Consider the following 27,529-nt stretch of genomic DNA (forward strand, 5'->3'; position numbering starts at 1 on the left):
ATTGTAACACTGTGTGGTTCATTCACATGTGTCAGTGCTGTGTGACTGTAGTGGTATCGCATAAGCTTTTCACGTCTCCTAGATAAGTCTTGGCCGTCCACCCACAGCTACCTCTAGAGAGCCCTGGTTTCCTAGACATTGTCTACACCTCACTAATAGGGGATACCTGGACCCGGTATAAGGTGATTATACCATAGGTGCTCACCACACACCAGGCCAGCATCCTACATCTCCAGGAATTGTCATCACTCTGCTCTCAATGTTGGTGAAGCTGTGCAGTGGCAACGTATGAGCAGAGCGAGGGGCCCACTCTACCAATTATGGCTGCTGTTTACTACAGACCAAGGGGTAAATGCACTCATTCCCCTTCCTTACATATATAGAGATAGGAATATTGTTTCAATTCTTTGCATTTTGATCATTAAATAGAAACCAGCCTATGGACGTTTTAATGCTTTAAAATAAAAATGATAAAATGGATGGTCCTCTACCGAATTCTCTCTTTGCCATTCAGCTGCATGAGTGAATCGGTCTAAACTGCATCAACGCCTCATCAGGGCTAATAAGCACAATAGGAACACTATTTACAATTGCAAGTATTCTCTTGTTCTGTGGTGCCCCAACCCTGTGGATTAGGAGAATCATGCAAGGCATTTCACAAACTAGCTGAGTAAAAAACAATTTGCTATTTTCTACAGGGCTTTTGGCAAATACATTCGCCCATGCTGGAGAGATGGCATTTCATACTTGAGGTTTGAGACAAAGTCTACCTTTAACTGTCGTTTTTCGTCCCCATGATCACTCCTGGCTGGACTATTGCCAGGGTGACAAAAGTCCAATACCCAGACTGCCCTTAATCAGCCAGGATTAGAGATATTATCTATACTGAGCAGTTCTTCCATTCCAACTGGTCAGGTGATGTCATCATGCCACAAGGCACAGTGTTGGCCATCAGACCAGATCTACTGATTAAAGATTTCTACACCCCCAACCAGGAGGACTGTTAGGAGGGACTCTGAAGCTTGCCCTGTGGTTATCTATCCTGTCTTCTGCTACAGACTTCTTATATGTGTCTCACGTCTTTAAATAATAACAACTGTAGTGATTGTAATGAGATGGAAGAGTTGGACATGGTGCTTCCAAAAAGGTGCAAGAGTCCACAATAAGTTTCAAGCCATCTGCACACAATGACTTTACGCAGGACTACAAAGTGCAGAACTTGCCTCCGGAGTCATTATTGAAGTGTCCAATGTAGGGCCTGGTAGGCAATATTTAAACCAGAGTTTTAAGCTATGTGCAGGAGATAAACTACATACAATGCATCTAAATGGAAATTATTCATAGAGTGAGTTATAATTATGAAAATCTTGGGTGGATCTGGCCCTCTGGATCTACGCTGAAGACTTAACTTATCAGATTTATTGCATTAGTGCTGTGCCACAGGAACACTACCAACTGTGAAAGACTCGGGTATAGGTTCCAATAAAAGTTTCATCACTCAATTTTTACTTTAATAGCGAGGTTGCAACACAGAGGCAAAGTTGCCAGTAGTGGAACAAAGCGATCGAAGGTCTAATCCTGGTTTCCTCAGTAACCCAAATTATGTGGCCTTGCTTAAAGGAATTTTGTCATCTCCATGTGGCTAAATTCTCCTATCATCAGTCTTAATATCCGTCTTAAGTACTATAAATAAAAACTGGACTTCGTTACACTTTTATCCCTGAACAATCCACGTTTTCAAATTATCTTGTGATGGATGCAGCTAAGACACCACACCATAATCATTTGACATTGTTACATTATCTAACACAATGGATTTCTGGGGCTGGACTCCAACACACCTGCCTTCACCATGCTGCATGGCTGCCTAGACAAGTCAACAGTAAAACTTGAATCAAGATGGTAAAGGAGCATTGTAAAGCAAAAAGGCGATATCACGTTGGTGAAAAAATGCTGATACAAATTATAAAATTAACATAAAATATTAGCATAATTAATATCTTAGAATAAATATGTTGGGATCCACTGCATAGTATACAGTTGGCAGAAGGATGTTCATTTAAATATTTTTCAAAACTGTTCCAAAAGGACACCACTTTTATGTCTACCAGTGCTTTAAATGGGCCGGTACTCTCCTGTACTGAGTACCGGCACTTTTTTATTTTGAGAGGGAGAGTACCGGCATATCTCAAGAAAAACGTAATACTTTTAATTGAAGAGTACCGGCACTTCTCAGAAACAAGCAGGTACTCTATTACAGAGTACCTGCACTTCTATTTTTCCATTTAAAGCACTGATGTCTACAGACTCGTTTTCTTCAATACACATGAAACGGAATACCTCCAGCACAAAAAGAGCTCAGATGCCACAGGCTGAACGAATGCTAAGTCAGCTTCTTGCAACACATCTCGCAGTCAACCGTCCTCGCCTTAACAGGTCACCCACATCCGGTGAGCAGTCTTACCTTGTCGCTGTCCACAGTGTTCTGTGATGTCCTGGATGCAATTGAAATCGTATCGGGCTGACTGCTGCCATCGCCCGCACTGTCGCCATCCTCTAGCCCATCTCTGTAAGAGAAATAAAGCATACTTAGAATTAAAAAACAGAGGTACTTTCCATACACACTTTCCACAGTCCAAATACAGATTCAGTACTTCTGAATAGGCTTCCCATACAAGTCAGCCCATCCCAGAAAACCACTGTTACTATTATGCGAGCCCTGGCATCATCTCTGGCACCGAGGTCAGGATTTAAAATAAAACAGCACAGTAATTCACCTTACTGAAAATAGAAGTTTTTTTTTTGCCTTAAGGCTAAAATTATCAGCTGGCTACACACGATGCACACTACATATTTTCTAAAAGTTCTTCCACAGGTTCTTGATCAGGAAAAGTACCGGACGAAATGGAATCTTTTGTTAAATGCTCTTCCTACATCTAAATCTGATTAGTTTCACTTTGTAGATTGGAAAACTTGAATGAAGGCAGAGACTGCTATAAAGACAAGATATGAGATGAAAAGGGCTTCTTGAACACTACTGTCTGCAGAAAAAAATAACATTGATTCCCTTGTTTGGAAGAACACTAATAAAAGAAGCCAACGCTACATTTTCACTAAACACTTGGTGCCCTACATCCTTTACAAAAAAAGACGCTAACTGTTCATGTCACGTTTGGATTCGTTTGTATCCATGACTGTGAGCGGGAGCTCCCAAATAGCTAAATTGCAGTAACCTAGTGAGTCGAGTTTTGGAGAGTAGATGAACCAATATATTTGGGAGCTTAACATGCCTACGAAACTCAGGGTTCCCTTATCTCATTTATTTTTGGGGGAACTGTCGGTTTTCGATGGCAGAGCTCAGCCGGTTTTGCCACTGGAAACCCCTTACCCTGAGGTACATCCACAACAATGTCACTAGGTCATAATGACAGTCACACCACCCTTTTTACTATGGGGCAAAAGTCACTAGACGTCCCTGCTTGGGACCACCATGCAACTCATGTTGACCCTCGGCAGGGAACTCTGTAAATAAAGAAAACATCTGGCGTGTCCGAGTTACCTTTTTTTTTTTTTTAAACAAACTCCTGCTTTGCAAGTTTGCTCGAAAACTAAAAGTTCACCTAGTGGGTACCATGTTGTTGGTTCCTGCTCAGCAACCTTCACTGCCACACTGGCAACTGTACTGAAATCATTGAAATCCCTGCTAGACAAACAAGGATCTCAAAAGGGCAGAAGGTCTTCCTCCAGAAAGGTGGAGGCCAGAGACTCCTCTGACCTAGGGGGCTGGCACCACTAAAGCAACAGGTCTGTTTGACAGCTGACCTGTCAAAACCCAGAGCGAAACAGGCATGTGTAATAAAGACTGTGGGGATGGCTGCAGAATGAAAATAGAAGGGAAGTAAAGCTTATTTGGATTGAGGAGGTGGGGCTGGGGCAGAGAAAGAGGCGTACCCAATGACAACTAAACTGAGACCCCCGGGAGTAGTAATAAATGTGTCATCTAGTGTCTAGTAAGCAAGCAATGGGAAGAAACAACAAGTTACTTACCTTAGGCAACGCTCTTATTGCCACCTGCTGGTCTTTGGTACAAAGTCTCTTCTCCTCCTCAGAAGGGTGAGGCACAGCATAGTATGTTGGCAGGTTGATTGTTTGAACAACCTCGAACGGCATTGCAACTCTTGTGTCCGGAGAACCAGTTTATCTGGGAAGAAGGAAGTGTATGCCGATCGAAACAAAAGCCTAAAGCATAGTCACATGCCAGGCCTAGGCGATGGCAATAAAGAACAACATCTTGATAGTAAGGAGCCTTAAAGGACAGCTGTGCAGTGGCTCAAACAGACTACCCATCAAATAAGTCAGAACCAGACTAAGGTCTCACTGGGGCATGACAAAAAGAAGGTGGAAACATGCTTTGCAGACCTTTCACAAATCGCATCACAACCTGTGACAAACAATGAGGGCTAATCTGGCAACCTTAACAAGGTTGAACGTTAACAGAAGGGGCCCTCCTAGGGAGGCAGGCCAGAATAGGCAGGCCTGCAACAGGGATCTGGCACATCTGCATTGAGGCAGAGGGGATTAACCTAAGACAACAAGCAGGAGCAGAGGAGACGGCCACTGCTGGGATCACAGCGCTGCTGGGGCCGTGCACGAGACCACATCAGAGTGTATCCCAACCATCTGCCAGAGGAGGCCTGGGCCTGAGACGTGGGCTAGGCCGCAGCGATGATGAAGCCTGAAGACACCACGCCCTGTCACCCGTTTTACTCTGGGATTGGAAAGGGCCTGCCTTCCCAACAAGTCCAAGAGGTTGCCACTGGCAGGCCTGTGAGGGACCTAGACCATGGCACAGTGAGTTGGGGGGAGGACACATTAACACAGTCTTCCCAGTCCACCTAAAAGTCATATTTGCTAGAAAAACTACCTTTGACGACAACCCAGAGAGTACGTGGCAATGAATCAATGAACATTCAGACTGGAGAAGACAGGGCACGGACAAGAAGGAGTGACCTGCGCTCAGCAGCCAGCTGGGCCCTGATTGCAGCTGCAGTGCAGGATTCACAGAAACAAGAGACGTCGCAACTCGGTGGAGGCAGTGACTCGTGGTCAGAGCAGCGCAGGTTGTCTCCTGGGGCCGCACACCTGGCTGCATAAGGGTCAGACAGCGACTTAGATCTAGCATCCTGATGCACCCCCTGCTGTCTTACTTCAGAAACTAAAACTGCGGACTTCCAAAACATTTCTCTTCTCTTATCCAGGATGGGTGGAATGTGCCCGTCCCACCAGTATCTTAAGTAGTTTATGGGTTGTTCTTAATCTCAGTTGGGTGGACGACCTGGTTTTATATAGGATGACAATTTTATGCATACCCCAGAATGATGCCATGCGCCTGATCACCTTCCTAGAAAATATGAAACTGATAGATGCTTGGCTTCTCCATTACCTCAATATATGGGGTTACACTATCATCCAGGAGCCCACAAAATGTTCTCAAGACTTAATTACTTTATCTTCCCTACTGTCGAAACCCTTAGAATAACAGGTATGAGAGTACTGGCCAAAGGTCTGTCTGACCATTTCCCAGTAGAGGTCATCTTGCAGCTTGGTTCACAGCAGGCGGGCCCAAGATGGAGACAATGCAGGGCTACTCAGGCTCATGCGTGAGAGATCATCTTCTGGAAGAAATAGAACACTTCATAAAGTACAATTAAGGGACCATTATTTCACCTGGGACTCTCTGGGATGTGCTCAAGGCCACACTGAAATGGTTCATCATCAGTTTCCAAAGCAGGTGGGTTGGGTAGCGGAATTAAAAGTAGACTGTAGTCAGAATCCCAACTTCTAGACATGGAAAGGCGACACAGTGAGGCACCGGACAAAGTACTCCTTAGAAACATCACACATGCCCAGACTAATATGAAAGAAACTCCTAGACGAGTAAAGACTAGCATGGCTGGTGATGCAGACCAACATCCATCAAGACAAGGCCAGCAAAATTCTCCACGACTGTGCTCGGCTAACATGGCATGCACACTGGTCTGCAGGTTAGTAGACGAAGCAGACAACAGTATTACCGAAGAACCCCCGTCTGTACTGCACAATTGGGGAGACATTCTCCATACAACCATGAAAGGAGCCCTGGAACCCTTGCAGTTGGCGAGGTGTTGCGTAAAAACCCAGAGAGGGAGCTGTAGCCCTGATTTTCTTAAAGTGATTGAGAGCATAATCGGCTCCCCCCCCCCACCCCCCCAAAGAGATGAGTCCCAGCAAAGGGTTTGTCTATCAGGGAGGACTGGACTTTGCTGGAGAACCCAGTCAATCGCAGCCATGAATGGTGTCGACTGGCAAAGCTGGTTCCCATGGCCCACCCAGATAATAATTTGAATTGTCCCTAAAATGTGACCATGTACAAATGGGCTGTGTCACAGTTGCCTAAAAAGAAATGAATAGTGAAGGCAGAAAGTTCTTAGATAACCTTTAAAAGAGAAACATGAGCAGAGAAAACATTTTTAACGGAATTTAAAATGATAGCAAGTCTACACATTTAATATTACCCCAAAAAGAGTCAGGGAGTATGAACATTTTCAGCTTGTACCTCAAGTGAGATCAAGACCAAGAGGGAGATATATTGGGCAGTGTGGGAAACATTATCAAAGATACTGAAACATGTGAGAATGTCCCCTGGAACCAAAGTAAAAAGTAGGTCTGAGAGATAACTGTCAACACCAAGGTAGGTAGAATTAGAAAAAGATGAATCTGTAATAGATTCTCAAACCTTTTATTCTTTACCCTTAATTATCCTTAGTAACCCAGCCTCAACAGTGCAGTGACCCCACTTACTCTATTTTGTACCTTAAAAGAAACAATGTGACTTATAAATAATTGATAAGGTGCCACCAACTTATGTCATATCTTCCACCAATTTCCATGACTTCCTAGAATGAATAAATAGATTTGTTGTGTAATTTTCCAAAAAGGGCAGAAAAACTGGTAAAAAGTAAATATTGCAGAAGACAGAGCATATCTAAAAACTATTCAATAGACGCTAGAGTGGTGGGTGGATGCAAAGAGTACAACGTACATTAGATGAGGAAAATGTTACTTAAGCAGTAGCCATCTGTTTATGGCATGTAGTGCTGTAGATTCATATGCTTTGCATAAGTCCACCATCTAGTGTTGGGCACGAAGTGTTACAAGTTTCTTTTTTTATTTAAGAATATTTTCAAGTCACAACATCGAGTCACTCCGCCTCTCGGTGATACTGCGCATGGGCATCAAGACCTTTGTTAAATTGTTTTCCCTCAGGTGGGCCAAGTAAAGAGTGTATCTATCTGTCTGTCTGTCTGTCTGTCTGTCTGTCTGTCTGTCTATCTATCTATATGAGATGTCCATGCAATGTATGTACATATTTACAATATGTTGTACTACGACGACTACAGGCCTCCGGGGAGGAGGGAGAGCGCATGTGAATCTACAGCACTAAATACCACAATGCGATGTGTACTGAGTAAGTAACATCAGTTTGATGGCATGTGTAGCTGTAGACCCACATGCTTTCCAAAGACTGTAAAGCCTTAGCCTCCAAGTAAGGGGTGGCTAGCCGGTAGGAGTTGGAGTAGCTTGATAAAGTGTCCTAACGACTGCTTGGCCATTATTTGCTTGCTGACGAGCTAGAACACAATAGTATTTAGTAAATGTGTCTGGTGTAGACCAAGTAGCAGCTTTACAAATATCTGCTATTGGAATGCTTCCTAAAAAAGCCACTGAAGCACCTTTTTTCCTGTTATAGCGTGCTTTAGGAAATACAGGTAGATGTCTTTAACTTTAAGATAACAAGTATGAATACACTTAACTATCCATCTAGCTAATCCATTCTTTGTAATTGGATTACCCCTGTGAGACATTGCAATGGCTAAAAAAAAAAGTTGTTTTGATTTTCTAAAACTTTTTGTCCTGTCAATGTAATGCATGAGAGCTCTGTTAATATCCAGTGTATGGAGAGCTCTTTCAGCAATTGATTATGGCTATGGGAAAAAGACCGGCAACTCGACAGATTGGTTAATGTTAAATGGTGAAACTACATTAGGAAGGAAATTAGTGTTTGTCCTAAGAACTATTTTATCTTTATGTACTTGCAAAAAGGTTCCTCCAAAGTGAACACTTGTATTTCACTTACTCTTCTTAGAGAAGTTATAGCTACAAAAAAAACAACTTTCCATGAAAGAACTTGCATAGAGCAAAAATGCATAGGTTTAAACGGTGGACCCATAAGTCTGGTAAGTACAATGCTCAGGTTCCATAGAGGAGCCGGAGAAACTCTGGGTGGAATAATTCTTTTAAGCCCTTCCATAAATGCCTTAATACCAGGCTTTCTAAATAAAGAAAAATGTCTGTTTTGGAGGTAAGCTGCTAATGTTTACTGAGTGTTCAGAATTGCTCCCAGATAAGGCTGCCTTTGGGAAGGTTTAAGATGGAACTCAAGGTAATTTATTGTGAATCCCAAATTGTGTAGAATTTCTACTGTGTACTGAGTGTGTTGCGGACCTACTTTAATGGTACTGGCTTTTATTAGCCAATCATCCAGATATGGGAATATATGTATGTGTTGCTTTGATTGAATGCTCCTACTACAGCAGCCAAGAATTTTGTGAATATTCTTGGTGTTGTTGTCATCCCGAATGGTAGAACTTTGAATTAGTAATGCTTTCCTGCAATGACAAATCTTAGATATTTGCAGTGTGCTGGGTGTATGGGAATATTGAAATAAACATCTTTGAGATCTAATGCTGTCACGTAATCTTTTTGCTGTAACAGAGGAATAACATCTTGCCGAGTGACCATGTGGAAATGGTCTGAAAGTATGTATAGATTGAGAGGCCTGAGATCTAGAATTGGTCTTAAGGAACTGTCCTTTTTGGGTATAAGGAAGTACAGTGAATATACTCCTAACCCTAGTTGGGATGGAAGGACTGGGTCTATAGCCCCTATGAGCAGAAGGGACTGTACCACCTCTTTTAGTAGAGGTTGTGAGCGAGCTTGAGGAAATGAGGAGCAATGTTTGGTGGAGTGGAAGTGAGTTCTAGACAATAGCCATGTTGGATAATTGATAGAAACCACTGGTCTGTGGTGATGTTGTACCATTGTGGATAAACATTTAACAGTCTTCCTCCTACAGGAGATGTATGCGCTGTGGGGATTTGTAAAAAGTCACAGTTTTGTGGTAGAGGAAATTCATCTAGAGGCAGATGTTTTAACTCTCCGTCTATTGTTTGATCCCCTACATGATCCTCTACAGAAACCTCTGTTATAGAAATATGTTCCCTGTTTTTGTTGCGAGGTGGAGGGCTCTGTGGTTGATGGTTTGAAACCCCCTCTAAATTGTGCCCTACAAAAAGTACCCCAGTGTGTTTAGTGTATTACACACCCATGGCTTTAGCGGTTTCAGAGTCTTTTTTTTTTCTTTTCTTTCTATAGTGGTGTCCACCTCTGGGACAAATAATGCTCTTTATCAAAAGGCATGTTTAATACTGCTTGTTGTATTTCAGGTTTGAAACCTGAGCACCTTAACTATGCGTGCCTACTTATAATCACACTAGTGTTAACCCCACATGCTGCTGTGTCAGCTGCATCAGTGGCACATCTAATGGTATTATTTGAAATGGCATGACCCTCTGTTACTATCTACTGTCCTCTTTTTGATGTTCCTGTGGAAGATATTGTAATAGTTCTTCCATTTCCTTCCAGTGGGCCCTGTCACACAGCGCCAGGAGTGCCTGAGAATTTGCAGTTCTCCAATGGTTATCAGCTTGAGCAGCTACTCTTTTGCCCGCTGTGTCTAGTTTTTTACTCTCCTTATCTGGAAGGGGAGCATCCCCTGTGGATTGACCATTAGCACATTTTCGTGCTGCACTTACTACTATGGAGTCAGGTGGTAATTGTGTTTTTATAAACGTTGGATCAGATGGTGCAGCTTTATACTTCTTATCTACCCTTAGTGTGAAAGTTTTTGCTTTGCTAGGTTCTTTAAATATATCATTAGCATGTCTAAGCATGCCTGGAAGCATAGGTAGACATTGGTACTCTTTGTGGGTACTTGTTAGAGAGCTGAATAAGAAGTCCTCATTAATTGGGTATGAGGCTGCACAATATGATGCGCAGCCGCTCTAGCTATGGATTAGTTGTAAGCAGTAATATCTTCAGGAGGCGAAGGACTTGCTGGATATAAGTCAGGGTCATTGGATACAATGAGATCAGGGTCATATAGATCCCATGGGTCTGTATCTTGCTGGACATCACTTAAATCATCCCTAGGAGGTGATGCAGATGATGCTTGTGGAGTGAATTGTGTATGAACAGAATGTGGAGATCATGGTGGTGGAGTAGAAGGAAGCACAGGAGAATGAGGTGGTGGATGCGGAGGTTGTACTGAAGCCTTGTCCTTTTCTTTGGAGATTTTCTGAAATGTGAGTCTCCTTTTAATTGGAAAAGGAGTGGAAGCTATAATCCTTCCCGTTCCTGTTTGTATTTGAAGCTTGTGCTGTCTAGCATCCATAACTTCAATTATTGGCTCTATAAAAGTTGACCCCTCTGTTGTAGCTGTAGAGGGTTTAGGGATTACAGCTTCTGGTTCTGAACCCTTCGATACTGAATGTTTTGCTTGAACTGAAAATGTCTGCTCCGAAATGGCTAGTTATTTTTCGCCTCCGAAGTGGAAATGTCTGGTTTACAGCTCAATACTGAAACAGATCAGAATGACTGCTTGGTCGGTGCTGAATGCATTTTGGTCTTTTGTATTTTCAGTGCGAACTAGAAGGTGGGGCATCCAAATGTGCTTTTTGTCTCCTACCATGTCCCAAGGGCATTGGAGGACCGACGACCAATGCAGAAGTCTTATTAACAGTCTTTGGTTGGTCTGATGATGCTTATGTACTCGCGTACTGCGCAAGTGGGATGGATTGGCTCTCGACAGAGTCTTGATCCGAGCTGGAGTCCTGAATGGAGAAGGCTGAGCGATGTCATCATGCTATTCGGTCCTGGAGAGTCTTCTTCGACTGAAAAGTTTCACAGGCGTCGCAGGTCTCTTTCTTTGTGTTCCGGAGACAGACACAAATTACACACTAAGGGCCTGATTCTAACTTTGGAGGACGGTGTTAAACCGTCCCAAAAGTGGCGGATATACCACCTACCGTATTACGAGTTCCATAGGATATAATGGACTCGTAATACGGTAGGTGGTATATCCGCCACTTTTGGGATGGTTTAACACCGTCCTCCAAAGTTAGAATCAGGCCCTAAGTGTTGATCTGTGTAGGGAAACTTGGACACACCGAGAACAGGACCAAAACGGAGTTTGTTCCATCAGCTTATCATTCTCTGACTATAATTGTTGAAGTAAGCCCAAAAAAGGGTGTGGATGCCCCTGAGGGCGTTAAATTGACCCCCAGGATAGAAATCGGATCGACTATTAATAGTATAGAAAACACGATCGAAAACTATACCGACATTGATAGAAAGGAGGAAATACATTTCAGAAGATACCAAACCGATATTCACCGGAGCGAGAGGAAACACGTCCGAACCAGACAGTGGAAAGAAAACAATCTAACAAAGGACTAAATGCCCATGCCAGAGTATCACCAAGAGGAGGAGTCACTCGATCTTGTGACTCGAAAATATTCTTCAAAGATAAACAACATGAACACCCCGAGCCCAACACTAGATGGTGAACTCTTGCGAAGCATGTGTATCTACAGCTACACATCATCTAACATATAAATTCCTGCACCATCTAGAAGAAACTAAAATATAGCTATATGGCTGGATTGCATTAATTATCAAGATTATCTGGATGTTGTTGGGAGACAACACATTTGAGATGATCAGATAATACCAAAAGTGAGAAAGTAAATGCAGTACTTGGTTTTAAACAATATACTACAGCCTGAGGTAATAAACTGTACCTCCTACGCTACAGTGCACTGAGAACACCACAGCTGGAATACACAGTTTACACTTCAGGTCACCATAATATAAAAACACACTGGCAAACTCAAAAAATATGAGGAAGTGAAGCAAAACCACTTGAAGACCTGGAGGGATTAACATTCCAATCAATACTATACAAGCTTAATACATTTAAAGATCAAACAGTAGCTTAGCAGGGGACAAGACAACACTATACACGTATTTAATGACGGGAAAAGGAAAGTAATTCAGAGGTAATACAAGACATAATGTTTCAAGACCTGACAAAACTCTGTTAGATATCTGCAAAACCGTATAAACTATCAAAACAGTAACTACTACAATATATTGCTATGCTTGGTGCCTGGAAGCTTAAAGTATGACCTTGGCTTAGATCTTGCAGGGATTAAAATAATGGCCTGTTGTATAGACTTCCAACTTCTTTGAAGCTTGTCAGAATAACCAAAACATAGTTAACTTCCTTCATATGAAAGAAGGAAACGTGATCAGCTCAGAAATAGTTGCAGAAGGAAGAAGCAAATGTGTCACAAAGAGTAGAAAATAGTAGCAGTGAAAATAAGGAGAAATGTTCACAAATGGGATCAAGTTAAAGAACTACATGATTTAGATTGCCCCTTAATTGCACCTTTGGGAAGATGAGGTCAATGAGTTAAATTGTCCTTAAAACTACTCTAGTGTGAAGTAGGATGTTGAAAATTGTCATTAAAACACAAAGAAATAAATGATTCAGGTTATCTGTCAAGTAGGATCAGTAGGAAAAACATGTCAGATGGTCCTTAAACAAACCCCAGGGAGAAGAAAAGTGTCTCCAATGTTTCTCAAAACTAGATCAAGATTGAAGAATATCATATCAGTTGATCTCTATCATAGAAATTGAAAAGAAGGAAATTTCAGTCGCCTAAAGTGGACTTGGTTTGTCAGGCAGTGCAAGGGGTTTTTGATATCCTATATAAAGTACCATTCTACTGTCCTCTCAGCTGGCAGTGGACACAATATTCTTTGCTTATAAAGGCAATATAATGTCCCTGAGCTGCTGGCACTTCAGATGGCCACCCCAAACTGCTTAGTCATAGACCTGGCAATGGAGCAAAGGAAGAACGAGAAGGAACGTCGGATATTGGTCACAGTGAGGCTGAGTGGAAATTGAAAGGGCTTTGGAGAAGAAGCACCTGTCTCTCTTTGTGGCCAATGGACTGGCAACACGTGTCAGCGCGAAGAAAAACATTCCTCAGGAGGTGTCAAATTGGTAATTGCTTTTCAGGAGAGAAAGTAATACCTTTTGCTGTTATTCCTCTGCTTGGATGGTGTTTTAGGTGCATGTATTGGTTCCTTTAAAGCTCCCTTGAGGTGTATTATCCGCTCCTGAATAACCTCCCTGATGTTTTTAATCCACTCCTGCTTGGCTTCAATACTGGATGCCTGAAGAAAAAAAGAGAAATGTCAGAACATTTAATAAATGACTAAACACACCACATGCACAGTGAACAGGGTAATATCAAGGGCACCTCTTCTTAATGATTATGTCTTATACTCCCATTCCTTTTTTTTCAGAAACATGGCATTACTTAACGGACCCACTGTCAAGCGCTGGTAAATTTTTCCTGCATTCCTTCCTTTTAAATTTCCTTTTTTATTTTCAGCTTATTTTCTCTTTATTTTACGTGTTTGTGCATTCCTCTAACCCAACTATAACCTCTCTCTCTCTCTGTTTGTTTCTTCTATTTACCCTTTCGGGTACCTTTTTAGATAAACTGCCTATTGTCCTGCAGTTTGTATTCACATTTTTCCCTTCTCTATTGGTACTTTTCTATTGTAGATATTTATCACCACCTCTCCTTCTCTGTGCGTTTCACGCTCTTTCCCTCTCCTATTTCCCCCTCTTATTTGCTTGTTTATCATACAGTCTGCATACAGCATTCCTGCCAACAAAAATACACTCAAATAGTACAGATGCATGCACTTGCCGCGCAATGATCTAAAGGAAGTCGCTGAAGGAATTTGATGCAGCCATGAAGATACCTATGTAGCATCCAAACCTCTCAGAGGCTTGACAAAGCAAAAGAGTTATGAACTTGCTATCTAGAATGGTTGGCATTCACTGTTGTTGTGTCACTTAAATCTGCTTCTGATTTCTACCTCATCTACTGGCCTCTTGCAGACCATCGACCTACTAGCCAGCCAACCCTGCGGTATAGCACGCATCTCTCATCTTTAATATCGCCACTCTTGGATTGGTGACTCCATCCAATTCATTTCAGAATCTCAGTTGTCACTCTTAATCTCTATCTGCCACTCTCCATTATTGTCTCATCCACAGGAGACCTTTAATCTCAACCCAGAGATCTTCCTCACCTGACACTGAATTAAAATCAACCCCTGCCTCCACCTACCTTCATTTTACACTTTCTAGAGCCAGAAGCCACCACTTTACTTACCTGTCCTCGAATGTCATATTGATTTCCCCCATCCCCCTCTCACTTACCCCATTCATGCACCACTACTCCTGCCGATATTACCACTTACAGTCCCTTTATGTCTAGTTCTACTCCTTTTTAACCTCTCAGGTCAGACATACCTCTCCTCGCCCTAATTCCGGCACTTGAAATCCATTTACGTGTATCACTTGCCACTCCATTCCACATAGTCATTCCTTACAGATCTGCAACTATATTCTATGCTCCCTATACTCTGTTGACATTTTCTACTCTCCACAAACCTAAATCTGCCTCTTACCTATTCCATTCTCCACATCGCTATGCCTATCCCACCCCTCATCAATTCTTATACCTCCATGCACAACCCCAACTTATCCCTTTTAATCCCCGGCCCCATATCCTCATGCGTTGCCTCTTCTCATTTAAGGTTTTTCACTCTCTATGCTGTTTATCAGTATCATTCCTACATGTACCATGTCTCAGAAGTGGCATACGGTGGCATTTAGTTGAGGCCTCTGCTGTTTCTGTTAATACCTAACATTAATGAATGTTTCATCCCCCATTTTGTTACAAAAGGGTTTGTTTTCTTTAATCAATGTGAGAAGTTTCATAAACAACTCAAAGTTGGGACAGTATTTTGGCAAAGCTACTCTCAGTGCCTGCCTACAACAAATGACAATGTAGATTTGGGCTTCTCTGGGCTCATTGATTGAACTGTACCTGTCATTTCCTGTTTCTACTATGTCGCCTTAGTCTTTGTTTCGTAAGGGTTAATCCACGGTTTGTTGTTTCATCAACGGTGGGTATAAAGCAAGTTAGATATTTTGTGCAGTACTGAAGGATTTTCTAAACCCATGTACTTTCTGTCAATACACTATGTAGCACCTAGCAATATCTATTCTTGCCTTTGCTTTTCTGTTCTTTGATTCTGTATTGTTTTGTAGTGGATCAATTATAGCATTGGAATTGGATTCCTGCACCTGTTTGGAGTGTATGGTTGTAAGGGTTCCGTAGTCCTGTTTTTCATATTTCACTTGTATATTCGTTGGCTGCTTGCTCCCTTAGTGCCTTGAAGGTAGAGTTTGTTAAGGGTAAAATACTGAGTACTTTGAAAAAAATATTTATACAATAGCTGGGATGGGATGGGATGGGAATCTGTCCAGTTTTCAGCAGTACTCATACAACCCGTAGATTACCATGTTCTCAATACTACTACACATTATAATACAATTTTGTTTAGCATGGTCCTTGCTACATATTTTGCCTTATGAGATGCATCACTGGCTTCATATGGTTGGAAGTGCATGGGCTTCTTACATCTCTTTGTCTGTCTCGGAGTTCTGTTCTAGCACTCTATATCAGTGCCAGACCTGCAAAGGTAGACAAGTCCTGAAAAACACATGAAACAGAACTTTGGCTGAAGTCTTCCTTCTTGGTTGTTGCCGAAGACACTATGCGAGCCTACAGGAACTATAATGTTAGCCTTTCTTCCTTCCCTCTACTTTGTCATTTTGTTTTCTTGAACCTCTCTCTCTTAATGCCCTTTATCACACAGCTCACTTTTTTAACCTCAGATCTAGAGTTTCCTTTGCTTGCCACAACTTTGCCACCTTTTGCTCTCCTTGTCTGAACAATCCTTTCTCTTTACACTCTACTACACAATCTTTCTCATTTTTCATACCCCACCATCACTCTACTTTCACTATAGCAGCCCTATTTGTCTTGCTAGTCTTGCCTCTTTGCACCTCACTCTTCTTGTCCACTCCACATGGTAATGTCTCTTGCCCTGCCACTTACTAATTATCGTTTTATCTCCTGAATGCATCCCTCGTGTCACTCTGTTACCACACATTATAAATTTCCCAATGCTTCTTGAGTCACCTGTTCTCTTGTTGTACCCGCTCCCGTTCCTCATACTTCACATCTCTTCTTTTCTAAGATTTCTTGCCTTCCCCCAATACTTCCAAATCTCCTGCTGCCCCATCATATGTAATTACCCATCAACATCTCCTGCCTGAACAAAAAACCCTTTCTATCACTGCAGCAAAAAACTGAGGAGCTACAAGCACAGCTAACAGCACTCACTTTTAACACAGTTTTGTTGTCTGAAGAAGGCGTCCGGCCAGACCACAGGGCAAATTTGCAGGGATCTCCTTCCACATGTTCTGTCACACCCAGTTCTGAGGTCTAAGAAAAGATGACACAAACTCTTTAAATAGAAAAGAAACGTATTTGTTATTTTTCACAAGTTTTAGCCTGACAGCACTAAGCTGGAGAAGAAAGTCTAATATTGACAAAATAAGGAACTTCAACCACTATATTTACTGGTAAAAATTATATTTGTCTACAATGAGCTATGGAGGGGTGCCAGCCCATGGCCCGATGCACAAAGGTGCCTGAAAAATACGTAAAACACGCTCAATTGTGCTTTTTATCAACTTCGAAAACTTCTAATCATTTTCATGCGAGTTGAGGTCAGAATGTACCGCATATGCAGGATGGTGCTGTTTTGAGCTTGGAGACAGCTTTACAATATTTTCTTAACATGATAAAGTGATTTTTTCCAAGAAAACTTCACTCTTGAAGGAGACATCCTGAAAATAGTAGAACCATTCTAGTGCAAATCTCCTGAATTTCACCAGACTGATCCAGAGGCAGTTTCTCTTATAATGTTTATTAGCCTTGTTGTCAGACTGTCATTGATGTTTGGCTGTTTACAGCCAGTTCCCATTGATCTGGGATTAGAATCTTTAGGGCTGTGGGATAATTTCTATTTAATGGTTATGGATGTAAACGGGGCCCCTTCTTTTAGAAGGGAACATGAAGTCAGTTCTTGTTGGGGGCTCGAAGGTGACAACTATCAGAGTCCACATGGCCTTTGTTTGGGCCAGGATCCTTTTGCTCAGGAGTCATGTAGGGGCCTCAGATCTTTGTGCAAGGATTCTGAGATAATTGGGTAGAGTTCTTTGTGTGAGAAACCTCACTGAATGTCTTTTGTGTATTATCTGTGGTTGCAGAAGAGACCAATGTTAGAAGGGCAATTTCAGTTGGGCACAATTTGTTGTTACGCAGTAACGCAGTGTGAGGTCCAGAAATGACCATTGCCAGCACAGACGTGCTGCATAAAAGGGGTAGTCTAATCGGTGAAGGGGTTGCCAGATGACATTATTGCTTGGGTAGTTGTAGCACAGCAGGTGTGGTAGAGCAGGGAGATTTCTCATGAACACGTTTGGAGTAAGTTGGCAAATTGTCTCAGTCATGACGTAGAGGTCACAAGTTCAAATTTTGGGAAGATCAACTCAGCCTATCATATGTCTAAGGTACCTTTTTGAGTGACTAGAATAACGCCTTTTATTTACAGTGCTAAACAGCAGCAAAAGCTGTGGCCAGAAGTGCTACATAAAATAGTTATTTTTATATCTGCTAAGGGGAGTTCTTGACTGCGGGTTAGAAAGTCTAGTAAGACACAAAGGTTGAAGTTCGCATACTGTTAGGAGTATGAGTACTCCCATCACTGAAAATACCAGTGAGGTGTGTGCATGGAGCGGCAGAGAAGACACAATACTGGCAGGTTAGGTCCACTGTATTCCTAATTACGCACAACAAGACACCTACACATTATATTTGCTGGAATAAGCACGAAATTTAGAATCACAAAATAGTTTTAAAGAGATACTTGCAATGAGCACTCTGCCAAAGAATTGGCATTCAAAGAAAGTAGGTTTACACAGGGAGAATTGTGTGGAAGGTCACATAAAATGTATTTACACTTATGGGTGATCAATTATTTATTTTGTACAGTTTTCGTTATGTATTTTGAAAAGTATTTACACGTATAATTGATCCACTTTTTTTAAATAAATCCTTCATCAATCAAGGACATTCAGATTCTGTTATGTATCTACAACTGAGAAACAGAGATGGCAGCAATAATAAAATGTTCTTGGCCATCGTGTAACCACGCCTGAACGGAATTTCAACTGATATTATTCAGCGGGACGCAGAAGAATGGGAAAGATGCTAATATATGGAAGCATATTTACCTTTGATGCCTTAGGTAGTCTAGATTTAAGGGTAGCTTGCCACCAAACTGAACAGACTCCGAGTCAAGGCATTTAACAAACCTCATAACACCAGAAAGGACTTGCAGATTTAATAGGATACCTTCTGGCTTGTCATCGGCAGCCTCAGATTTTTACAAACTGATGTATAAAACGTTTGGAAAGGTTTATGGTGAAATTATTTTGCAGTATTTCTTTTTCTGTGCAAATTCTGTTGAGCAACATAACAAGTGATTAGGAAAATTACTATTTAACACAAAAGGGATGCAATTCTGTTGGAAAAGTATACATTTTTTGCTTCTGAGCTAGAAAATTTGGGTCACAACATTTCAGGATATGGAATATTTCCATAGAAAAATTACAGGAGACGGAGTCAGCCGGCCTACAACAAGATCTCTTGAGGTTGCTCTTAGGCCTGTGAAAATATGATTTGAGGTGTGTAAATGTTTTTTCAATGTTGATAGCTCCTTTAAGACTCTTACTTTCAAAAAGGGCAAAATACGAATGGTTAATTAATCAGAAAAAGCTTATTTGCTTTAAAAAAAAAAAGTGAAACGACTTGCTTATCTTTGAGATAATTTGCAAACAATGATGATAAATATCTTCTCCACTTTGTTGCATACCACTGTCTTGTGGAAGGCTTCCTTTAATATTTTATAGCTCTAGGTGGTAGTTGAAAGTGCCAAAACTCTATGTATTCAGGCACCAGGCTGCTAGGTTGAATGTTGCTGGCTCCGGATGATACACTTTCCCCTCCTGTACTGTAAGGAGGTCCTGTTCCAGTTTGATCTGGATCATTTGTCGCTTGGACATGTCTAGTAGGTTTGAGTACTAGGTCTGTCTGGCCCATTGCGGGGCTATTAGGATGAGGTCTGTCCCTGGCTGTCTGTCTTTATCCGGCACCTTGCGTACTAGGGATTCAGTGGAAAGGTGTAAGCAAATCTCCATGACCAGTGTAGCGACAGGGCATTCCCCTATGACTGGAGGTGTTGAAACCTGGAGGTGAAGTGATGACATTTTTTTTTCTCTGATGTTGCCTACTGTTGGTTTGCCCCAGGCCCAGAAGATCCTCTCCAGTGTTTTTAGTTTTAGTTCCCACTTGCGTCAGGTGCTTTCTTATCTGCTTAGTCTGTCCACTTCTGTGTTTTCTTTCCCTGGTAGGTGGACGATCTACAGGTTGATCTTCCTTGGTACAGCCCATTACCATATTTCCTGGGCTAGTTGGCTCGGGGTGCATTACTTCATACCTCCCTGTTTGTTCAGGTAAAGTTTTGCTGTTGTATTGTCTCTTTGTATCAGTACAGTTTTTTCTGTTATGTGTTCCTGAAAAGCCTTCAGAGCTAGGAACACTGTCTTCATTGCCAGGAAGTTGATGTGTTTTACCACAACTGTGTCGTTCCACTGTCCTCGTACCTTCACAGTGCCCACATGTGCTCCCCACCCCTTGTGGGATACATTTGTTGCAATGGACATAGTTGGAGTTCGCGTTTTGAATTCTCTTCTTAAGGTTAAGTTCTTTGATGTCCACCACTGTATCTCCCTATTGTATTTTTTGCTGTTACAACCACTAGGTCCTCCCAAATCTTGGTGGCTTGTGATCAATTGTTGCATAACCATTCCTGGAAGTGAAGCATATGCAGCCTTGCATGTGTTATGAGCGGAATACATGATGCCAGGATGCCCATTACCTTCATGACTGTCCTCACTGTCAGAGACTGGCTCCTCGGGTGTAGGTGAGCTTCCTCTGTAATCGCTTTTACTCTCTTTGAGTGGGGCGTGCCTGTGCTGTTTTGGAGTTCAGTATTGCCCATAGAAAAACACTTTTCCTGTTCCCACTGTGGAGATGACTTCTTGTGATTTATGGTGAACCCCAGGCATTCTAAGGTTGTGATCACTGTTTGAATTCCCCTTTTACATTTTTGTTTTGTTATGTCCTTTACAAGCCAGTCGTCTAGGTATGGGTATACATGTATTCCTTTTCTTCTCAGAAAAGCTGTGACTGCTGTAATTCATTTCCTAAAGGCCCTTAGTGCTGACTTTAAGTAAAATGGAAAATAATCTGAACTGATAGTGCACTTTCTCAAGTACGAATCACAGGTACCTTGTGTGCGCTGGATTCAAGGAAATGTGCAGATAGGCATCCTTTAGGTCTAATGTTGCCATATGGTCCCCCTTCGTAAGAGTCCGATTAGTCCCTGAAGTGTTGTCATCTTGAAATGTTGTGTGCGGCAGAACATGTTAATGAACCTGATATCCTGAATTGGTCTTAGGGTGAGGTCTTGTTTTGGAACCAGGAAGAAGACTGAGTAATTTCCTTTGTTTTGTTCCCTTAATGGTACATTTTCTATCACTTGCATTTGTAGAAGTTTTTTGCCCTCTTTCCTGAGCTGTATGAGCTGAACCATTTGATGTCTTTTTGAATTTGGTTTAAATTGGTGATGGGTTTTTGAGCAGTTCTATGCAGTATCTGTGACATATTTCGTTTAAAATCCAATTGCATGTGGTCATTTCCGCCCACTGCTGTGGGTAATTCCTATTCTGCCTCCCATTACTGTTTTGTGGGGCCCGTTTTGTTTGTTAAGTCATTTGTTAGTGGCTCCTCTACCTCTGGGATTCTGCCCTCCTCCGCGTCCTCTTGCACGAAATGGCTGCTTTGCAGGGGATTACCACTGTTGATATGTGGTCTGCTGTGCGGCTTGATGCTGGCTGGTTTGTGTCTGCCATGGTTGACCCAACGGGAAGGGTCCCCTGCCTGTGGATCTTCGAAAAGTGCTTCCACCCCTCCTGAATTCACCTCTGTATTGTAAGGCTCCCATCGCCTTAGCCTTCTCATTGTCATTTTTTATTTTCTGCAAAGACTCATAGACGGCCTGGCTGAAAAGTGCATCCCCTGGAACTCCTTTTGGTGTATAAGCGCCAACATTTCTGCCTGTAATCTGCTCTTCTTCCTTTCCACCTCTTGCACCTATTTGACATCAAGCATCGGTGACGGCCTTTTCTTCCGCGTCGACCGCTCGGTCTCTGAAGGCTTTGTTTTTTCACTAGCAGTCTCCTGACCTGAAGGGCCTTTCTAGGATTTCAGCGTTTTGCCATTATCGGTATCCCGTGGCTGGGATTTGTCGGCCTCTTTCTTTCATGGCTGACCTCTGGTCATAATTTTCTTCAATGCTGAGGATGCCATATGTGATTTTTTTGTCAGAAAGTTTAGAATCAGTGCCTTTTGGTGGTTTAATTACCTTCTGTGATTTTCTTTCGGCGTCCTTTGCTGACTTGTTCTCCGCTTGCTTCCTTTCGGCATCGGCTTCTAGTATTTCGATGTCCAACCCACTGTGGGCTGTCCCGGTCTCCTCGGCATTCCTGTCGTCTTGGCTAGGCTCTCCCAGGTCTATAAGCCACACCTGTGCCTTCTGGCTCCGGGACATGATGTTATATTGTTCCAGACTTTGTTTTCGATGTACTTTCACGCCCTTTGGTACGAAGGCGGCTCAGTCCTCGTCCTGGGGGATCTTTCGACAGGCAGAGGGTGCTGATCTCATGAAGGTCTTGCTGTGCAAATTTGAGGCAGTTTGGGCAAAATTCAAAGGCATTTTTTCATGACCCCTACCTTGTCTCATTCTTCTATCACGTGTTGGTTCCGGCGAGGACCCCCGTCGAAGGAGAGAGTGAAAGGTCCCCTTCTCACTCGTCTTCTTCTCCTTCACATAGTTCAGTGACTCAATGTATTTCTGGTTAATTTTCAATTTTTTCCCAAAAACCTTTCGGAGCTTCTCTGTTACTTCCAGACCCAATGGTGGAAAAAAGGAATCTGACGATTGCCCCAGACACCTGAATGTCCAGGGCGCGCCTGACTTCACACAGGGGAGGACCTTACCACTAAATGGTAGTCAACGATGCCCATAACAAAACAACAACAAAAACACACACACACACACAATCGATACCAGAATTACACATTTTTGGAAAGTGAAGAATGACATTTTGGTAGAAAGTGAGTTAATAACAAAAGGATATTGTCTTTCTTAACTATTATACACAATTAGACCATTAGTTTAGCATATACTGGATGGCTGGGTGAGGCGGCCTCTAAAAGGAAGGTGTATTACTGGCCATGCAAGCATGATCAGATCACTTGATTTGTCTATGGTTGTTTGCAGTGACCTAATTCGGACAACTCTTTAAAACATTATAACTGTCCCATAAACCAAGCAGATGTTCTTGACCTCCCTAGAAGAAACTGGCGATGGATGTTTAAGGGCTGTATGAAGGATTGATAGAAAGAAAAAGTATGACATTATGCTCATTGATGATTTTTCAAGATGAGGATAGTTACAGAGGGATTATGAATCCCACCACAGACTTTGTGCTTGCGCTTTTGCTGGATTATTTGATAGGCATAGGATAATTTTTTCCCACTCTGTCTGCATGACATTTTGTAGTAAAGGGGAGGTGCCTTAAAAAAAGTCAAATGCACAAGTTTCCAAGGCCTGAGTGAAAGGGTACACAATTATTCATTTTTTAATATACAAGTACTGGCAATTTGGCAGACAGCTCTGGTCTCTGATATGATAACTGTTGATGATATCTCATATTTCATTAAAAAAAAGAAATAATGACATTTGAATCCGTTATTGAAATCTCACCCAATGTATTTACATTTTGTTTGTTTGTAAAGATGTTGCTTGTGACAGATTGCCACCTTGAGAGCTAATCCACCAGGTTACACATAGATGACCATTCACACACTTATGCTACTGCATATTTGTGTATGATAAGTGACAGGAATATCCCATTCTCAAAACACCACAATGCAGTAATGGTTATCCAGATTCAGCTGACAGTCTGTCAGGTGTTATGTTTGTCTATGGTACAATGACATACACCACAAATTCACAGGGCTGTGCCCTAGAATCAGAATTCCAACACAATTGAGACAATTCCTACCATCTGGTACTCTGTCAGGCCTGTACAGTTTATTCTTACTTAATATCAGATATCTCAAGCCCGGTCCTAGGCTCTTAATGGCTACTATTAATGCACTCACCTACGCAAGCAGATGCACGAATGGCAGTCACTGACAGAAGCAGATGCAAGCATGGCCGTCACTACTTCTCATTCACTTACCAACAGCTTGTTCTTGAACACATATTTTGTGTGCCCTGAAGAATCTTTGATCTCTTTGCTAAAAACCAAGGAGATCTCGAACAGGAAGAGGTGCCTGTCCCGTCCTTTTCGAATCAAAGATTTGGGGTCCCAGACCTGGAAGGAGTCCTGAAGGATCAGTTCTCCCTGAACATCAAAATTTTCATCAAATCCTGAAAGAAGCATACATTTAAAATTTCGCATGAGCAAATGAGGAGCACAAGCCTAAATAAAGATAATAAAAAGGAAGCTTCTTAGAATTGAGAGAGCATGTTTTCTTGATCCAAAATAAAGATGATTCACTGTATACCTCTGTCTAAGGTAATTTTGGCTCAGTAGAGGGTGCACATTTGGACAAAAAGATGGTCCAGAGGCCAGTAAAAGGTTGATTAAGCAATGGAACAACTGCTTTCAAGCGAGCAATCCGTGTCATAGACCACCACACAACAGGGGCGTTAATCCATTCAGCAGTACATACACTATGTCAATATGACAAATAATAAAAATAAATAACTGCAGTGACCAATCTTAACACAATAGAGAAGGGGACCAGGCCAATGACCCTGCTAGAGGGAACAAATCCATGTACATCCCTGCACAGTAGACCCCATACCTCACCACTCGCCTCATTCCCAATGTGCAGAGACCACTGTGCCATAGTCAAGGTTCGCAGTCTCTGGAAACATCAACCCCTCTGATATATGACCTCGCTCCATACTGATTTTCTTTAGGAAGACACTAACCAACTCTTAGATTCATTTTCTTCCCATTTGCATGACCTGTAAATCTCTTCTATAGCACAAAGAACTCTGCTGACTGACAAATCGAGGCACACAATTCATGGAGGACACATACTGTTAGGTAAGCAAGCCTATGTTCCTGTAATGCCATCACGGGACTCTAGTAACATGATAAACCCAGTAATTAATGTATGCATGTTATTGCAGGTAGAGCACAGGGGACAAAGGAGGAAAAGAAACAAAAAGATAATAATAAATGGAGAAAGTCGGGATGGGAATAAAAGCTGCAACAGTGAGATCAAGAGACAGGAACTGTAGAATGGTGGAAGAAAGCAGCAGGAAGTGGAATCGTAAATAGTCAGCCCTGTTATTCGGCAGAGCTGGTGTCCAGTAGCGCCTGCGGAGGGCTCCTACCAAAAATTTGGGCCCTTGCGCTTACTGTGCTTGTATCGCTGAGCACATCATTTGCCTCGTTCTGCGCTCCCTATTCAGGCATGCAGCAGGGCTGCCTCCTCGGGATGAACTTTGAAGCACTAGGACCTTTTAGAATCTGCCTCTCATAGATTGAATTACTCGGTTTGCATCCGAAGAGCCACTTCCAATAGCATACAGTATGCCGTTTTAATGGTAATGAACGGCTCCAGCTTCTTTTTTACTCCCACAAATACTACTACTCAAAGATCCTGGTTCCTTGGGCACTTAACACTATGGTTTTCACACGGAACGCTGGCCAGCACTCTGGTGTGTTACACAGATTACACAAAAGTAGGGTGCTCGTTCACAATTTGACAGTGTCCCTTCGGAGAGGACCTGGGAAAACTACTGCACTGAAGGAAACAAAATGGAACAGGAATGGGAATTTAGAAGCAGATGGACGTCATGAGTCTGCAAAGGTTCTAGTGCTGTTTGCGCAGGTGATAGTGCATAACACTATGTGGCTGCCATTTAGGGCTTGCAACTTAGTCTGAGACTTCAATTTTTCTCTTGGTGATTAAATCATTTGGTGTAAGATGTAATATGTTGTCTCCATATTGATGAGTGAATTAAGATGAAGCTGCGCTAAGGTTATAGAATAAACTTAGGAAGGGAAGTACTGTTTGTTAAGTCATGTCATCATCATACCACCTTACCGTAAGAAGCCTGTATGGGGCACTGCTTTCTCAATACGAGCTGCAAAGCTCTGGAACTCACTACCAGACAATTTGGAGGGCTTGAAAATAAATCACCGCTGCTGGTACCAAATATCTATAGAGTCAGGCCGCTTCTTTATATCTCACAAAGACCCTCAGGTACGGGATGATAATAAAAATATGTATCCCAACAGATCTATCCACTTCTCTTTCCCTCCAACTACGCCAGCTCAGGACCTCATCTATACACAAAATCTTAGATTGGACAACCCAGTGCAGTAACCATCTAAGCAGACTGTATCATATGAAATACCACAAAACGACCTGCAGAGCTGTACAAACATATTAACATACTGAAAACCAAACTGTGCGTCTGTCTCTCACATTTCACCATCCAGGATCCTGCTACGGACTGCGTCTCAATACACGATAACCGCTTTGGTCATCACATGCAACATGGAAACACTTCCAACAAGGATCTAAACAAAGACATCATTCTTCCAGCCACACACACTACATGGTGTAGCGTGCTATTTAAGCAGGCAAGCACTTCACCACCCCAACCATAGGGGTATTTAAGTACTATATGAATGCTACTATATAATAAATCTAATTTGGGATGAAACGATTTGTTTGTCAGGTCAGCAAATCTCCAATTCCAGTCCCTTTTCTATGCTGTTGATTGTTGATACTTGGGAACCTCAGTGTTGCAGTGGAAGTAACGCTTGAGCCACTATGGGGAGTTGCTCTCTGCAGCAAAGGAAGACTGCAGTGGTGGCCGACAGAACAGGACACATATGCAGGCTGTGGCATTCAGAACGTGACAATTCTCAAGCTTTTGCCTTCCAAATTGTCCTGACTTTTAAGAGAGCGCCAAAGAATTTCTGACAATGCACCAAACACGGCCTCCAGAAAGCGACAGAATATGTACTACAATTGGTCCCCGTAACTTGACTCAGTAGTCAAGCTGAGGTCTCCAGAATTGGACATAAAAATAACAAACTAAGACGTCCACAGCTTGGCAGAAAAGTCTAAGTGGTGAACACAATAAACCAGATGTAAGCTTGAACTGCTGCTGCCTGAGCTTTAGCTATTTAGTGCATCTGAGGGATGTCCACAAACCTGTTATACACGCTGCGGTATGTGTGAAAGAGCGCTGTCAGTGCTGCATCAGTGCCGTGTGTGAAGGTGAAGGTGAAGCTCTGGAAAACTAAAAAATGTTCACTAGCGAAAAGCAGAGATGGACGAGCCAACAATTTAACAGGATGAACCGAGCCAAGGATCTGGCTCGGCTCTTAGAGCCGAGCCCTGAAAACGTTTGCTATGTAAATTGTACTACAAGTATCACGTACAATATAAAGTCTTCAAAATTCAAAGAAGTGTATTTCTCTAACAAGTGGAAGCTTTGACATTAATACGCCACATTGTAGCACTGACTGAGAAGTATTTATTAAAAGTGACAGTTTTTGAACATGACCATTACTGAGTTAAGAGGCAAGAACAGTTGTCACTTGTATGTGGCCCAGGTTATCATACTGCAACATTATTGTCTATGAAATTGCTGGTATTCTGAACTCTCATACTTTAAAGTGTTTTCATACATGATAATGATGAAAAACATGTTTTGGTGAAATAAAATATTTTACGATCACACAATTTAAGCAGGGAAGCCGCAAGCTGTGCATGTTTTCTCGTTTCCGGCTGGACGAATCAGCCACTGTATGGATATCGATTCATCTCTCTTAAGTTGATGCTTTGCTTTTTACCTCTGGGCATTTTCTGCAGATTTTATATAGCGCGAACTACACCCAAAGGTAATGGAGTTTTACATGACAAACCAGTTACCTTACACAAAGTAGCCTTCACTTTTCTGTAGCCACGGGAAGATTGAGTGATTTGCCCAGAATCACAGGGTGTTGAGGTGACGCCGAGACTCGAACCTGGTTCCACAGTTGCAAAGCCCGCAGCTCTGACCATAACACCAAATCCCGGGTAGAGTGGGCGGCAGGCTGACACCACTCGATGCCTCGGCTGGAGGC

At 42.2% G+C, this 27,529-nt stretch overlaps 1 protein-coding gene across 6 annotated transcripts in view; it reads right to left on the reverse strand.

Annotated features, from left to right (window-relative positions):
- The window catches only part of KALRN (kalirin RhoGEF kinase), a 1,333,112-nt gene that overhangs the window by 403,299 nt on the left and 902,284 nt on the right, over positions 1–27,529 (reverse strand). For all 6 annotated transcript variants that reach the window (XM_069224644.1, XM_069224642.1, XM_069224641.1 and 3 more), the window contains exons 30-33: positions 23,603–23,793; positions 16,506–16,607; positions 13,262–13,404; positions 2,465–2,567 (exon numbers count right to left, since the gene is read on the reverse strand). In XM_069224644.1, coding sequence (XP_069080745.1) covers positions 2,465–2,567; positions 13,262–13,404; positions 16,506–16,607; positions 23,603–23,793 — 539 coding nt within the window. The remainder of the gene's footprint in view (positions 1–2,464; positions 2,568–13,261; positions 13,405–16,505; positions 16,608–23,602; positions 23,794–27,529) is intronic.

This window comes from Pleurodeles waltl, chromosome 3_1 (genome assembly GCF_031143425.1).
Source record: "Pleurodeles waltl isolate 20211129_DDA chromosome 3_1, aPleWal1.hap1.20221129, whole genome shotgun sequence".
Taxonomy (NCBI): Eukaryota; Metazoa; Chordata; class Amphibia; order Caudata; family Salamandridae; genus Pleurodeles; species Pleurodeles waltl.